Genomic DNA, 17,012 nt, shown 5'->3' with positions numbered 1-17,012 from the left:
TCTACGTTTGTAAAATTTCATTTAAACATTCGTACTATAATTAAAAGTGCATTCATTAGCAAAAAAAAATAAATTATATTTTAGGTTTAATAACTTATATGGACATTATTAGTATATATTCTTAACCTAGCTATATTTTCTAGGTCATGAGCAAATTGAGTTTTACTTACCATTGTTTTGTCGTTTTTGGTTTGTCAAAGAGATTTCTAATTTATCTGAGTAGCTATTAATTAACTTTATATTTTATGCTTAATCAGATCATTCATAACTATACGCTCCATCTTTACGATTTTATTTATTTTAGACAATAATTCTTTTTCCAAAAATAATAAATTATTATATCGCTTGTTTTCGAGCCAACTAATTATGTGTTGCATCGAGTACATGTTACTTTCCATTAACACAAGTTTTGTTGATACATTGAGATTTGAACATGAGACTTTATCATATAATATTCTTCTCTTACATCAATGACAACTAGCTAGGTTAAATTGTGTTATATTAATCTGATTCTGTCCTTCTTAAACTCTATATTCAATTAAATATTATCACATTAATTAAGGCAAAAAAATCATATGAGAAGAATCAAAATTACCATTTTGTTTTAGCTGTTTCTCCAAAACTTGGAATTTGTTAACCTCAATCAATAAACCGTATACAAGATGATTTTCATCCAACTACTAATAATCATGAAAATAAGAAAATACACATATATATGTTTAATTAATTTCTCTTCTTTTCTTTTTCTAGCTTAATTAACTAATTAGTGGAAAGCACCACTAATTAATCAATGTTTGAGGATGATAATCATGAGGTTTTGTGGTAGCAACAAATCTAGATGAAAAGGCACAAAACTTGTAATAATCTTCATCTTCAGAAACATGATCACTTGTATCAAAGTTCAACGCATAACTAAGTGGATCGTATCGACATTGGAACGACGATTGACGACTAGTAGTACTATACGTACTACTACTCGTTTTCAACATTTTATTACTACATCTCTTCAACTTCCTCAACAATCTCGTTAGCCCACAACATGATGTTGATGTTGATGTTGATGTTGACGTTGACATTGATGTTGATGTACTAAAACTTCGAGTTGTGGTGCTGGTAACGGTGTTGGTGGTGATTGACGATCTTGGCCAGTACCATTGACGACCTTGCATTTGTGTCATTTTACTTTGTATTATACAATTTTTGGTTAATTTTGAGAGAGATGAAAGAAAATGATGTACCTAGGTTTTGAATTTATAAAGATATGAGGGTTCGTTGGAGATAATAATTGATAGTCTCGATGATAATTTAAATCATAGTATAATGTATTTTTAATATTATGTTTGGTACTATGCATCATTGATATTATAATATATAGTGTAAAGACAAGTGTAAAGATAAGATTGGAAAGAGTTTTTTGTTTTTTTTTTTTAAAAAAAAAGTTCAGTGTATGTGTAAATAAAAAAAGAAAAGTTTAGTTCAAAGTATCAGTTACTAAATTACTTTACTAATACAGTAATATCCGGACTAATTTGTGGACATTATCGATACAAATATTAATTATATATAAAGGTGAACGTTGATAAAATTTGAACCAAATTAGAGGGTTCGACTGAATACATTATCAATGATCTAACTCTGCCCTAAGTACGTACTTCTATAATTATATTCGATATTAATTTTTCATAGTTAATTTCATTTATTTTATTAAATTGAGAGGTTATTTTTCGTTGATATTATTTTTTTCAGAATAATTTAATCAAACAAAAAACAAAATAATATAATCAAAAAGAAATTATTAAAATATGATAAAAACTTTAGTCTAACTATTTATGGATAACATAACAACTAACGAGTCATAATATGTTTTTGCACCTTAATTAATTACCGATAATTAACTAAACGACGAATGTGGAAGGGTGAGAAAAAACAGTTCATGCATCCAAACCATAGTTGGTAATGAGAATCCTAATGATTAAGGAATATTTAACAGATTTAAAGAAAACATATACTTAAAACTAAAGTTATATAACTGACAAAACCACACTAGTTTTATTTATAAACCTTTTTTTTAAATAAAAATAATAATAATATGAATGTAACTAATAAAACATATTTTTAAGTGGTGGAGAATGGGTAACGAGCGGAATCACCTTACGCCAAGGATGGTTCGATACACTCTCATCAAAATATATGATATATCAAGATTAAAAACGTTAATTATTATGAATGTATATTTAGAGAATTTTTTTTTTCACACTTCTCATTAAATTTTTAATTTCACCTTGTATGGGTAAATGGGTGGGAGGTTGGGGACACAGACAAGGATTTAGGATTAAGAGTTTGAGAGTTTTAAATTTTAGGGTAATGCGGTTCAAACTCACAACTTTAGCATGAGAAGTATTTCTACGACTTTTTTTTACCAGTTATTATGGAGTTGTCAATCAATTTTTTTAGTGAGTTCACAAGTTTATATACATACGTCCTCCGTTCGCTATTGTTTGTCATGATTTCTATTTTTAGAGTCAAACTATAAGAACTTTGACTAACATTTTAAGATATATTTTTTATCATATTGATATGCAAAAAATTGCAATTTATAATACTTTTCATATAATTTTTGGATATCTAATTTTTTTTGTTTAGAATATCGAATTAATGTAATCTAATTTAACCTTGAAAATTAATCAACTTAACTTTCGCTAGCGCAACATGACAAATAAAAATAAACGAAGAATATATATATTTATAACGTTATAAAAAAATTAGTGAATTTATCCGAATCGAGGGGGCGGGGTGGGGGTGGGGGTGGGGGGTCTGACTCATGTGTGCATATGAGATGAATTGGTGTCCACTCACATCCACGTTGGTGAAGAGTAAAAAGATGAAAAGTAAAAGGCTGCAAGCAGCTGAAGCCAAACATATTTTTATTGTATTCACATGATTGTTGGCTTTTTCCACTTTGGTAAAATATATTTTTTTTTACCACAAGAGTCTCATGTTCATCTTTATTCGAGTTATTATTCTTTAGATTATTTTTTTCAATAAAATAAAATAAATTTAGTTAATAAGCTGTACGTTGGTTCTTTATTTAATTAATTAATGCCAGTTGGGAGTTAGGGATTGTTTATTGTTATTTGACCGTTGGAAATTTCTGTTAGGAATTTTAGTTTTTTTTATACTACAATTTAAGTCATCGAAAATTTATATTAAATTATCACGATTTCATTTTTTTATTTCGTTCGCCATAAAAGATTATTATTCTTATTTTGTTTTAAATATTTAGTTCTTAATCGTATCTTTTAAATATTTTAGTTCTTAATCGTATCTTTTTTACTATACTTGCATTTATCTCAACATCCTCAATTCTATCCGACTTTTTATTTTACATTCATATAAATATAATTCAACTTATAATTAAACCTAAATAATAAAAATAATTTAATAATTAGCAAGTCTGAAGCTAATTAAAAAGAAAATTAAAAAGGGAGGAACCAAATTGTATTATGCATTATTGTACTAGAAAAAAAATGCTTCTTTGTAAGCAAAATACAGTAATGATTTGACTACTGAGAGCTGATGGTTTTTTAACAGTCTTTTACGATGACAATATAAAGTATAAAAATTATTTTCGACAGATACACAATTTTAAAAAAATAAAACAAAAACATTAATAACAAGAAATAACATGATTATGATAATTAGTAATTGAGTGAATGATAAGTAATTTTTCATCTTTACTCAGATGTTTAGAATGTCAATCTCAGTTACTTTTGTTCGTGAGTGTTTTAATAATTATTAATTTCTTTTTCTAAATTTCCACTTGCAAATCACACATCTCCAAACTGTCACCATTCGAATATATTTATATCATAAAAGGAAAAAAATGATGAGTCAATAAAATTTTAATATTGTTAATTTATTAATATTCGATCAGTATAATTTCTGTCAAAAAGAGCTAAATTAAACGATACTCATATGATATGTCAGTCATTATAGAGGTCAATCATAGGCCTAATAAGCAGTCTAATTAAAAACATAAAAAAAGGATTCTTAAAATGGAATCCTAAGAGATCTTGATTATCTTTTATTGGCAGTCCACTCTTATTTAATTTCTTTGAGAAAAAACAAATTATTACTCCTCCTTAAAAAACTGTACATTATTATCATTTGAAAAAAGAAGAAATTTTTCTAAGCCTGATTACAAAAACTCTCGGAATACATGGAATACATGGGAAGTTCACACAAGTGATAACATATCAAACTTGTGATCCATAAATTCTCCCCCTAACCAAAACTCTCAAAGTCCTTAAGGCTACATTGTGAATGCTGATTAAGTTAAAAGGAACATGTCTCTATTAATAAAACCCTAAACATTTTCCTACTAGAAAAATGACTAGTCAATCCAAAATCTTTTCCTAAAAGGAAAATTTATTTATTGTAAGAAGTTTAGGGCAAATAAAATCCAACAACTTGCATGTTTATGTAATTGAAGATAGAGTTTTGCAATTATACAAAAGATAAAAGTTGTTGTTATCCTTTCCTTTCGATTTTTGTGTTTCTTTTCTTTTTTGATAACCCCTTAACGCGAAATTCTGAATAGTATACTTATAAAGACCATAATTTATTTATTTTTTACATTTCACGTATCTATAATTAAAAATTAATGATTCAGAAGTCTATTGAGATCAAAACGAAATAAACAAACTTCAAGTTGAAATTAATGAAGTCACTAGCTAGCTAGGGTGGTTTTTATTAATAACCCTAGTTCTAGTTTTTTATTTAATAATTGAAAAAAAATTGTACCAAGTTGTCAAAAAACACATTTAATTTGAATAGTTCGAAGATAGGACGTAGCATATCTCTGGGAATATATCTTGTAATGTCTGAAGTAGACAATAATTAACGTAAGTCAATGCCTTTGGGGTCATTGTTTGTATGAAACTGTGTCTTGTGAAGCATCACATGGAGTTCACAGAAAGGTGCTAGCTATCCCAAAATAAATCGAACCTCCACATGAATATCAATTATACGATTAATTTTGACAGTATCGAAACTACTTTATTTTTAATCAAAAATGAATAATAATATATTAAAGATTCAATTATTTGATTCGTATAAAATATACTTCTGATGACACCAAATATATATTATTTGAGTGAAACAAATTATATTTATACAAATTATCCCAAAAGAGAGTGTATTCATGTTTTTTCTTTGTCATGTCAATATTCAGAAGGATAAAGACTATCAAACAGTCGATCTCAGGACATTGTTTAAGTTTAGCCGTACTTACGGTGTAATTAATAATTTGTATCAAGTTTAAATAGAAAGAATTTTAAGGTATTCGATCTGCCACTTGAACTTTTTTCTTTTCCTTTGAGAAATAATTATATATTGATCATCGCCTTGAAATAAATAATACTCTCTTAATTTCTGTTTATATGTCATTTTTATTAAAAATAGATAGTCTTTAATACTTTCTCTATTTCTGTTTATATATCATCCTTATAAAAAAAATAATTTTTAATATTTGTCATATTACAAAATTCACCGATAAATGACACTATTCTTTTTATTAAACTCTTTAGAGTTATTAATCTTGTAAATACATACATGACCAACATAGAAAAACTAAATAAATAACTCATGTCTATTGGTGAAATTCACCAATCAAAATAAATTTATTCATGCTAATTGATTGAACTAAGAAAGCACTAAATAAAAATATAATAATAAACTTACATAATCTGTTAAGAAACATAAAATTTAAAAATGACATATAAATAGCAACGAGGAAATTAATTAAGTAAATACATGTCAACGTGAATGAAAAGGTATGTTTGTATTGTGGTAAATTTTCAAATTGTATATTTATTTATTTAATTTTTATTTTTTTTATTATTATTATTATCTTGTTCCCAAAAAGGTTTGACCGAAAGGTAACTCTTTTGACTGACAAAAATAATATAGTCCACTAGTAATAGATCTTCCTCCTCTCATGTGCTACAACGTGATATCTGTATCACTGCACAAACAATACAATTAGGATGAAAAAAATAAAAAAATAAAGGAACTAGGACAAATTTTAATTAATTATTTATCTTGTAAATTCAAGGTTTATTTTAAATTCTCCCCTTAGTTCTACCCAACTATAATATTGTTAATTCGACATGCATTTCACCTATGAGAATATTTAAAGAAGACCAAAGGACCTCTTGTAGGGGTATTTTGGCAGAAGATATTAAAAAAAAAAAATACATATATTAATTTGATGTTATTAATATAAATTCATATTTTGAAAGTTAGTATAATGAGTGCCATAAATATAATGTATTCTTGTGCTTAATAGATAAAATTCGGATTAAAATATCCCTTAATTAGTTGAGTGGAATATGATATGTGCTCAATAAAATAATATCAAATCATATCATATTGAAATTTTTAACATCGTAATTTATAATATGGTATATATTTTAATTTTTTTGGTATTTAATACGATATTTGGTATTTAGAAATAACATATTGAATATCATATCGAAGTATATAATTACATAAATAACATATATATATTATTAAAATACTAACAAATATGCAACCCAACATTAGGATAAACTAAATATTTAGAAGTTGCGACTTTGACTACTCTATTTTGATCGAAAGGTATTTAAAATTGTATTGATTAACAAAAAGAATTGTTTGTAATTTATTTTGGATGTATATTTCTACATGTGTAAAGTGTTCGTATGATATAATTGAGATCTTTTTTTAATCGTCGAAGTCATATTCGATTACAAGTAGTTTCATATCAAAGGTAAAACGCTTCCTAACAAATATGACCCCGTACTTAAGAATAAAGAAGTTCTTAGTACTCCACGAGAACCATCGTTAGTAATGTAAATCTGTGAATTTGGGCCTAAACTCCATGAGTAGGCCCATCGGGTCGAAATGTGAAGGAATTTTAGCCCAAATGAACCGCGAGTATGGGAAGAAGAAAGTGCGAGTACAATACACCAATTTGGAGCCCTAATTGTTAATTTTTAGGTAAAAACTGTACTCTCTATACTCGCCCCCAATTTTCAGTAGCTGTGATCATCACAATTCTCTACTGGCACTGTAAATTCCTCTTTTTCCTTACATATGTTTATACATGCAAACTTTGTAGAGTATTTTATTTTTTTTCATATGAAAAGTTTTCTCAATTTTGGTTATTTTTATTTCTACATTTATATGTTCAAGTACTTGATAAATTGATATATGTTTGTGAATATGAGAATGTTGTGGTATAGGTGATTTTTATAGTTAAGTGATGTTTGTTATGATGAAGGCATTTTTCTAAAGGAAAAAACATATTTTCTTTGCTGTTTAGTTGGTGAGATGAAAATATTTTTCAAAGAAGTATATGTTACTCCATCCGAACCAATTTAAGTGTCTTAATTTCCTTTATAACCTGTTTAAAAGAATGTTTCTTTCTGTGGTTAGTAAGTTTTTCAATTTCAACATCTCAAGTGACAAGTTTAAGACCACAAGATTTAGAGAACTTCAGACATTTTTCAATTAAGATCACAAGATTCAAAATCACCCTTTTCTTAGACACTTAAATTGGGATGGAAGGATTAAGAGTTAAAATTATGTTGACAAACTCAAAGAGTCTTTTGGTAAAAAAAATTAGTGCTAGAGATTAGTACTTAATAATGCCTAGCAAGTATGAACAATATGGAGCTAACAACATCCTCTCTATATATTTTTGAAGAGATGTGTGCTTCTGTGACATGTTATATAGAAAAGAATTCTGTGGTTGTGCTTTGACAATGTTAGTTCTCATTATTTAATTAAAAAATCCAATTGTTGGTCATTAAAGAATACAAAAGGAAGAATTTCAAATTTACAAGATACGATCTATATGTTTCAGGAGACTATATTTATTGGATTAAGCATTTCTATCTCAAATAGAAACGAGAACTTATAAATTGTGGATGACTTGACTTGAATTTTGTTCTATTAGCCATAATGATGACCAAATAAGAAAAGACATGTTTCAGGAACAAAATTGAGTACTTGGATTGGGGGAACACATTTTACCTCAATGGTTATGGACCTTGTGCCGCCATCAGGTGATCATCACGAGAAAGAGGACTGTGGGCGGCATACTTGTGTACGAATTGAAAGTGCTAATGGAGAACTTCGTGGTACTGTCACTGCTTCGAAGAGTGTTTGCCTGGGAATAGAGAATGCAGGAACTAGTTGGAATGAAAGAACATCTAATGGCGCAAATGTACTGCCAAACACAGATTCTTTGGCTGTGAATTGCTATAGGAACTTGGAGCCTCATGATGGTATGGAATTTGACTCGAAAGAGAATGCCTTTTCACATTACAAAGAATATGCTAAGTCCATTGGATTTTCCTCAATAATAAAGGCTAGCCGTCGATCCAGAATTTCTGGAAAATTTATTGATGCAAAATTTGTTTGCAGTAGATATGGAAGTAAGCGTGAACCTTCTACTTCTGGCGCAGAACCTGTTCCAAGTACTGATGCAGCAGGAAGTAATCCCGTGAAAAGAAAAAAAGGCAGAATAAACAGGTCTTGGTCAAAAACAGATTGTAAGGCTTGCTTGCATGTAAAGAGAAGGTCTGATGGAAGGTGGGTTATTCATACTTTTGTCAAAGAGCATAACCATGAAATATTTCCGGATTGGACCAGTTATCCTCCAGGTCACAGGAACATTGATCTGGGTAAAAATGATGCAGATGCATTTCATGCTATCCGTGGGAGGACGAAAAAGACTTATGCCTCGACATCTAGGCATTCTGGTTTTGTGAAGAAAGTTGAGAAGCAAAAGAATGGTGGCACAAATAGTAGTCCTCAATCTTTGGCTTTAGATGAGGGAGATGCACAAGTTATTCTTGAGTATTTTCTTTGCATGCAAGATGAAAATCCAAACTTCTTTTATGCATTGGATTTGAATCAAGAGAAACGCTTGAGAAATGTCTTTTGGATTGACGCTAAATGCAGGCTTGACTGTGGTAACTTCAGTGACGTAGTTCTTTTTGACACTACCTATATAACAGACGAATATAAGCTGCAGTTTGTTCCTTTTATTGGCGTCAATCATCATTTTCAGTCCATATTGCTGGGATGTGGGCTGATTGCAGATGAGAGTAAGTCAACTTTTATTTGGTTGATGCGAGCATGGCTCAGGGCATTGGGTGGACAAGTTCCAAAAGTAATTCTAACTGATCAAGGCAAAATACTGGAAGAAGTTATTGCTGAGGTTTTACCAGATTCACGCCATTGCTTTTGTTTGTGGCATGTACTGAGTAAGATCCAGGAGAAGCTTGGTCATGTCATAAGGCAGCATGAAAGTTTTCTCTCCAAATTCAATAAATGTATTTTGAGGTCAGCAACCAATGAATTGTTTGAAAAGAGGTGGTGGAAGGTGGTTGCTAGATTTGATCTGGGGAATGACTTGTGGATTAAATCATTGTATGAAGATCGGCTAAGGTGGGTACCGACATACATGAATAAAATCTTCTTGGCAGGAATGTCTACGATGCAACGAGCAGAAAGCATTAGTGCTCTTCTTGATAAATGCATATTATGCAAGACGACATTAAAGGAGTTTCTTGACCAGTATAAAAAACTGCTGCAAGAGAAGTGTCAAGGAGAGGCAAATGCTGATTTTGAGACGAGACATAAACAACCAGGACTGAAATCTCCCTCCCCTTTTGAAAAGCAGATGTCAACTTTATACACTCATACGATATTCAAGAAATTCCAAGTTGAGGTTTTAGGAGTGGTTGCTTGCCACCCGAAAAAGGAAAACGATGATGGTGAGAATGGCACATATAGAGTCCAAGATTTTGAAGTAAATCAAGAATTCATTGTCGTATGGAATGAGAGGACATCTGATACTTCATGTTCTTGTCATTTGTTCGAGTACAATGGATTCCTTTGTAGACATGTGATGATAGTTCTTCAGATGGCTGGTGTGCATAACATCCCCTCTAAATATGTTTTAAGACGCTGGACTAAAGGTGCAAAGAGTAGAGAGAAGACGAGACAAGTAGCTTTGGTTGATTCCAGAGTTCAACGCTACAATGATCTATGTCAAAGGGCATTTGAGCTAGGTGATGAAGGGTCGTTATCTCAAGAGAGTTATAACATTTTATCTAGTGTTCTGGAAAATTTTCTGAGAACATGTGAGACCGTGAATGATGCAAATTTAAATGAATCAGAACCTTGTTCTCTCCCAAATCAAGGTCTTAAGGACCTTGAAGTATTCACAGATAGAAACAACCCAAGTAAGAGTAATGGAAAGAACATAGCAAGAAAAGAGAAGGAAGTAAGTTATTGATCTTCTTTCTATTTCCATTATGCAAGTTACTCAGGAGTCATTTGGTAGGGTGTATAAGAATCGTGTTGAATAAAGTGTATTAGTAATGCTGATATTAGTAACTTTGGTATTAGTTATGTTGAGCTTATTTCTTATGCACTATTTAGTTTGGTGTAGTAAAATAACACGCATAGCATAATTTCTAAAAGGAATTATGTGTTTACAATAATAGACTCCACAAATACGGTGAAAAGGATGAGAAAAAGGTTTTGAAGAACAATTGTGTGTTTAACCACACGCTAATGCATGTACTAAAAACCTTTGCATTGTTAATACCATGGTTTGCCATGTATTTGTTATACATAGCATAATGTCAAATAGAGTGAATAACTAATGCTTGTTACACATAGATTGAACAACTATACCAAACAAAATATTGATAATACACAAAGCTAATGCATGAATTATTTGTTCTAATGAATCCGAACAAACGACCCCTAAGTGTTGATTTAGTTCATTCTTATGTATCTTTTAGGTAAAATACGGAGCAGAATATAATGTCCATGGCAAGGATAGATAGTAGATATCTATTGGCTGATTTATCTCATGCATTCCATTTACGTTGCAGGGACAAATAGATTTCGGAGAATCAACTGTGGATTATCCTTTCGGATCACATTCAGCCATACAGCCAATGGTGATTTTACTTGTAAATTTTGTCTTATTTGGCATATTTGGGGGGTGGGTGGGTGGATAAGTGTCTTTAGCAAGCCATGATATTTATATGGCATAAAAGCATGTCTTTTAGGGTAAAAGGGAATTTTAAGGAGAGTTTTTTTTTTCATACATAGAAAATTGTCATTTTTAAACAGATTATAAAGGAAAGAGAGTCACATAAATTGGAACATAGGGAGTTTTTGAATAATCATTGGTTTTGTGATCCAAATTCTATGATACATGTTAGGCCACATATATTCCAGAATTCCATTTCCTGATGGCTACTACAGCAGCCCCCAAATGATTCAAGGAGTGGTATGTAATGTAGCGCATGAGTTCAGAATGACGGAACTACCAAGTGAGTATTTTTCCTTTTGGTGCAGGGACAATTGAATACAAATATCCAAGGCTATGCCAACCATTTAAACATACTGGGGCTGGTGATTCAATCAATAACTCCAATCACTGATGTGTTCTATGATTTCTAGTGTTGTCTCAAACTAATTCGGTTATCTTTGTTCTTTTTTAGGGACAATTGAGTACACTTGTTTCAATTGAAGATGGCTCTTATCTCTCTCAACCTAGATTGCATGGACTGGTACTATTTACACATTATGTAAAGAGTTTTTGCTGTGTCAGGATATCATTTCCTGTTGCTTTGCTGAAGTTGGGTAGATAGATTAGAAAAATTCTATAAAAACTAAATTCTAAGAATGGCTAAAAGATCAATGGTTTCTCTGATTTACTAGCGTCAGATCAAACAGTAAATCGTGAGCCAATCACAACCGCATGCCAACCGAGGTTTCTTCAAAGACTAACCAAATACACACTGTGACCTTCTACTCTCTAGTTTACAGTTTTCAGTTTCCCGGGAATTTTGCATCCAAGCCGATTTTCCGATAATAGCTACACCTTGTGACAATATTTATTCAATGATTTATTTTCTATCCATGACTTCTAGTTTTGGCTGTTTGATGTCTAGAGAAGACCACAGCTTTGTTCGGGTTGGTCTTGGTCTTGTATATGTTTTAGGTTTTGAGTCACAGTTTATGAAATTCATAGAGTACTTTTTAGTTTTGTTTGTTTAAAAAAAATTTCTAATCCAAATGTCTTGCAAAAGATCTTTTCTCGAAATTGATATCCAAACACAACATTTTCCAAAAGGAAATAATGTATACTGCCAATTGTTGCTTTACTCCTGATATTAGATTATCATTCTTCTCTCTTGTAGGGACGAGTGTATTTTAGGCGTGCAGATGCCCAAAGTTCTTTTGGGGTTCAGGACAGTCTCCAGGAGGTGCTATACTTTTTTATCATTTTGCCTTGTTCTCTTGTTGTTTCACCACCATTTTGCTCCTTTGTACTTAATTAATTTCCATTTTCTGGGTTTTATCATCAGTCTACTATGGCCAATATGGAGAACTTGTGCTCAAAGAATTTATCTTGACAATTGCTCATGCTGCAGTTCCTTGGCCAACTTTACCATCTCGTAGTTTGTACATATATGAGACCATAGCCTTGTGCACAGAACTTCAACAGGTCCGATTATTATTCTTATGTCTTTTGTAGCTTCCATAACTTGACAAACATGACGGACATGTATTATCTAATTGAAGTGTGGAAGAAATGAGGGCGAAGATACTATTTTTCATACTTTTTACATTTGAAGAAGGAATGTGAAGTTTGGAAGTGTAAAACTAGGTCAGATCTAATTTCACTATTTAAATACTACAGGTTTGGAAGTAGAGATTACTTTGAGTCTTGAGTTGTCTATAAAGATATAGCTTGAATTAGTTGAGTCACTTTGTAGATGAAATAACAGTAGTTGAGTAATTTTTCTGTTACAAAACAAAGTTGAGTGACTTTCTGAGAAAATTATCATTAGTTGAGTGACAAATGGATCTTTTCTTTTGGTTTCTGACCGAGGCTCTTTTCTCCTTAACAATTTTTTTTTCTGAATTGAATCAGCATGGAATGACGTTGTTGAAGAAGCGTGTCAAAGCGGAGTGAGCGTTATTGGAGAGCCAGGAAGGGCATAAGGGACAGATTGCAGTGGAGTGGAGTGCTGTAACAAGTATGGAATCTCGCTTGTTTTGACCAATGTGAGACACTTCAGGCATTAAATAATCGGTAGGTCATCATTAGACTCCGCAATTTTTTGTCTTTATGAAGTGTCTTTGATAGCTAATCTACATCTCTGAATGTGCTTGATAGTTTTGAGGAATTGTCTACATAATCAGAAGGAAGTATGAGTGTGTGTATTATAACAAATTTTTTTGTCAAGTTATAAAAATACTTGCAGTAATTACGAAGATGTTCCTTGTATTTTGTAATCAAATACATAATACAAATACCGTGGAAATCCTAGTAGAAGGACTAGAGTCCTTTTTTCATTTTAACTTCAGCCCTTAAATTTGCAGGTTTGCTCAATTATTTCAAAAGAAAGAAGTAAAAGAATTTTCTTTAGAATCATTTAAAACACCACAAGAACAACAAAAAGGAACTGTTAATTTCCTTTGTTCATTCCATAACTCAAACCTTGCCAAAACAAAATTGTCAAATTTCTCATATATCTGTGGAGACAACAAATATAAAAATGTCTTAATTCAAAGAACGCTGAATGGTAATGGATTTTCATGAGATATAAACAAATTTCATCCAGTATAACATAAATAGAAATCTCCTTAATGTCACATCTTTACAAATTATGTGTGCCATGATTTCCATTTTCTATCTAAAAACCCATAATAGGCATGTCTCCATGGTCTTATGAAAAGCAAAGGAGCACTTACACCCCAAAAAGCCACAATAAATCCTATTGCCATGGAAACGTAGAACCATTCCACTTCATTATCATCATCTTCTTCTTCTTCATTTTCAACCTCAGGATTTTTACTGCAACGCTCCACGAGTGGAAGCCCACACAGTTTATTTCCAGTAAAACTAAAAGGGCTAAAGCTTTGAAGTTGAGTGCTTACAGGAATCTGCCCTGATAATTTATTGTAAGATACATTCAAGTAGCTCAAAGAGGACAAACTCGAAATGCTTTGGGGTATTTCACCAGAGAGTTGATTATTCGAGATATCAAGTGATTCTAATACCTTCATCTTGTCAATGTCCCTTGGAATACTACTAGTCAGCTGATTGTGGGAGAAATTTAATGATCTCAATCCAACAAGACTTGTAAGACTCATAGGAATGTTTCCAGAAAGGCTATTGTTAGAAAGATCCATGCTTGTAAACAATGACAAAATGGTATCATACTGATACATGTTACCCTTAGTTGCTACTCTTGCACTCTCCCTGAAAACTCCAACATAATAAGAATAATCCATCTCGTCGTCTCCGTCTCTAATTTCCTTCCTTCCATTCACCATTGCTGTGAAATTGTTAACACACCGAGGTATAGCTCCAAACAAATTGTTGTTGGCAAGATCCAAGATTTGAAGATCATTGAGCTTGCAAAGTTCTGGAGCTAGTTCACCATCGAATTTATTAGACCGAAGACTCAGGACTATCAGCTTTGAAAGTGTACCAAACCAAGGTGGTAAATTTCCATCTAACTCATTCTCATTCATGTCTATTTTCCACAATCGTGTGCAGTTGTTCAAGGATGAAGGCAATGGACCAGAAAGTCTGTTTCTTTTCAAGTCCAAAGATTTCAAATTGCTTAAAGCTCCAATGGATCTTGGGATTCCTCCGGTAAGCTTATTCTCTCCCAAATTGACAACTCTCAACTCTGGCCAACTCATCCAACAATCAGGAATTTCTTCGGAGAAACGATTTCCCCCAAGGTGTAGAATCTCTAACATGTAAGATTCACTCTTTTTATCACACAAGAAGCTTGTTAAACCTTTCGAGAAAGAGTTATCTGAAAGGTCTAACTCTGTTACCATGGTTGGAATATGAGGGAGTGAACCACTGAAGTTGTTGGAACTCAAGTATATCAACCAAGGACCTCCACTTCCCATGGAGCTATCAGAAATTGAGAAAGTTGGAATCTCACCAATGAGGTGGTTGTGAGACATATTGAGGAAACGAATTTGAGACGATAAGTTCCAGAACCAAGTTGGAACTTCACCTACTATGCCAGCATTCGATATGTCCAAATTCATGATTGATTGTTGAGTCTGGATCCACAAAGGGAAGTCAGGGCCTAAGCGCCAACCCCCCATTACAATGTCACTAGCTTGAAATGATGGAATCCAATCTGAACTCACCCTTAAAGTCAAATTACTCTTAGATGCAGAGAAAAACTTCAAATTTGTTAAATTGGTGAAATGTTCTTCTGTCAACACCCCTTCCAACCTATTATTAGACATGAAACAGAACTGTAGATTTGGAAGTTGCCCAAAACTTTTTGGAAGATTTCCAATTAGTTTGTTGTCATTTAGTCTTAAGGTCCTCAAAGAAGAACAATTTCCTGAGCCTATTGGAGGACAACCATTCATAGTATTGAAAACCTCAGATACTTCTCCTTCAAATCGATTTTCTGAGAGATCGAGATCTTCTAATTTCCATAATTTCCCAATTACACTCGGTAACTTTCCAGAAAGAAAATTTTCAGACATGTCGATACTAATTAGAGATGTCAGATTTGAAATCGAGTCTGAAACTGTTCCCTCAAGACTGTTATCCTTCATGATAAGTGTTTCAAGATTCTTGCATCCATAGAGCCAATCTGGGATAGTGGAATTCAGATTATTGGAAGCAAGACTAAGATGTGTAAGCTTGGTAAAATCTCCAACTCCATTTGGTATTGGACCCTCAAGACCACTAAAACTCAAATCAAGATATTCAAGATTACTAAGATCAAATAACCATTGAGGTAAAACAGAACCAAAGGAGTTGCTAGAAGCTCTCAATGTTGTGAAAGAAGTCAAGTTAAAAGGACCCTCAGGAAATGAACCAGTGAAATTACTACCAGTGAATTCAAGAGAAACAAGACTACCAAAACCGAAAACCCACCCGGGAATTGGAGAGCCAAAGTTATTCAAGGAAAGATCAAGATTTTCAAGAACAGAACTGTTATGATCAAACAAAGGAGGTATTGAATGAAGACTACAATTCGAAAAACGGAGATTAACCAAAGAAGGAAGCATGCTAATCACCTCAGTCCAGTTTGTAGCCTCACTTAAATCCACACCAGACATGTCCAAACTATCAAGATTCTCAAGACTTGACAACCACTGGAAATCATCAATCTTTAGGCCTTTAAGTTCTGTCCAATTCCATCCATTAATCGATAGCTCAATGACAGAACCAGTTACATTGTGGCAAAAAACTCCTTCCCAGTTACAGCAATCTTCTTTTTCAACCCAAGAAGATAGTACATTTGTGGGATCATTTGCTTCTTTCTTTAACCTTAGCAAAGCTGTTTTCTCATTTTCTTTGCAAATTCCACTGCAAGAACAAAACTTTACAGTAAACAGGACAAGTACTATGTAGTACAGCCCTCTCATTTTTGTGAAATTATAAGAAAAGAATGTGCCAAAAAATGGCATGATATATATATACATAAATTTGGATGACAGATTCTTGGTGGCTTCTTAAATTATAAATGTTAAATGTGATGGCAGCTTTTTAGACTTGGAAAGTGCAAGTTGTTACTTATTTGAATGCATTTCTTTTTGGTGTTTTAAAGTTTGACCATTAGGCTGAGTTGTGTTGAGATCTTTAAAAGGAGAAATTGTTGATTTACATTGAAAGACACGAGCTAAAAGACTCATGGAGAAAAGATTTGTTATTCCTTTCGTGTGATATTTGATTGAGATTGAAATTTAAGAAACGAATGAATAATTTATCGTATATGTAGTTATAAATCATCTCAATAATGATAAAATGAATAATTCATTTTTTCTTGGACAGAATAAAAAAGAAAGTATGACACAAATAAAGTCGAAGGGAGTAAAAAAAAATTTTGGAATGAAAGAGTGATTTAATAAAATGTAGGTAATACAAG

At 31.9% G+C, this 17,012-nt stretch overlaps 2 protein-coding genes across 12 annotated transcripts; one reads left to right on the top strand and one right to left on the bottom strand.

The window, feature by feature from the left end:
* The first annotated feature begins 6,955 nt into the window (after nucleotides 1-6,955).
* On the top strand, nucleotides 6,956-16,583 carry LOC101248454 (protein FAR-RED IMPAIRED RESPONSE 1). 11 transcript variants are annotated; one of them, XR_011214694.1, is made up of 9 exons: nucleotides 6,973-7,113; nucleotides 8,040-10,342; nucleotides 10,962-11,030; nucleotides 11,434-11,490; nucleotides 11,580-11,648; nucleotides 12,282-12,347; nucleotides 12,450-12,589; nucleotides 13,019-13,180; nucleotides 14,654-16,583. XR_011214694.1 is itself a non-coding variant. In XM_026029289.2 (8 exons), the coding sequence occupies exons 2-7, from the start codon at nucleotides 8,084-8,086 to the stop codon at nucleotides 12,564-12,566; spliced, it is 2,571 nt and encodes an 856-aa protein (XP_025885074.1). In that variant the 5' UTR covers nucleotides 6,956-7,041; nucleotides 8,040-8,083; the 3' UTR covers nucleotides 12,567-12,589; nucleotides 13,019-13,449. The 11 variants fall into 11 exon arrangements, 3 of the variants coding, with proteins under 3 accessions (XP_025885074.1, XP_010317042.1, XP_010317043.1); XR_011214697.1 differs by lacking the exon at nucleotides 14,654-16,583 and adding an exon at nucleotides 11,298-11,365 and having other exon boundaries at nucleotides 13,019-13,449; XR_011214696.1 differs by lacking the exons at nucleotides 11,434-11,490; nucleotides 14,654-16,583 and adding an exon at nucleotides 11,298-11,408 and having other exon boundaries at nucleotides 6,956-7,041; nucleotides 13,019-13,449.
* On the bottom strand, nucleotides 13,756-16,512 carry LOC101248746 (receptor-like protein EIX2). Its single transcript, XM_004233865.3, has one exon. The coding sequence runs from the start codon at nucleotides 16,510-16,512 to the stop codon at nucleotides 13,756-13,758; it is 2,757 nt and encodes a 918-aa protein (XP_004233913.3).
* Nucleotides 16,584-17,012: the final 429 nt, after the last annotated feature.

This window comes from Solanum lycopersicum, chromosome 2 (genome assembly GCF_036512215.1).
Source record: "Solanum lycopersicum chromosome 2, SLM_r2.1".
NCBI classification, from domain to species: Eukaryota; Viridiplantae; Streptophyta; class Magnoliopsida; order Solanales; family Solanaceae; genus Solanum; species Solanum lycopersicum.
Note: the sequence above shows the minus strand (reverse complement) of the source record. Positions and strands in the feature narration are given on the sequence as shown.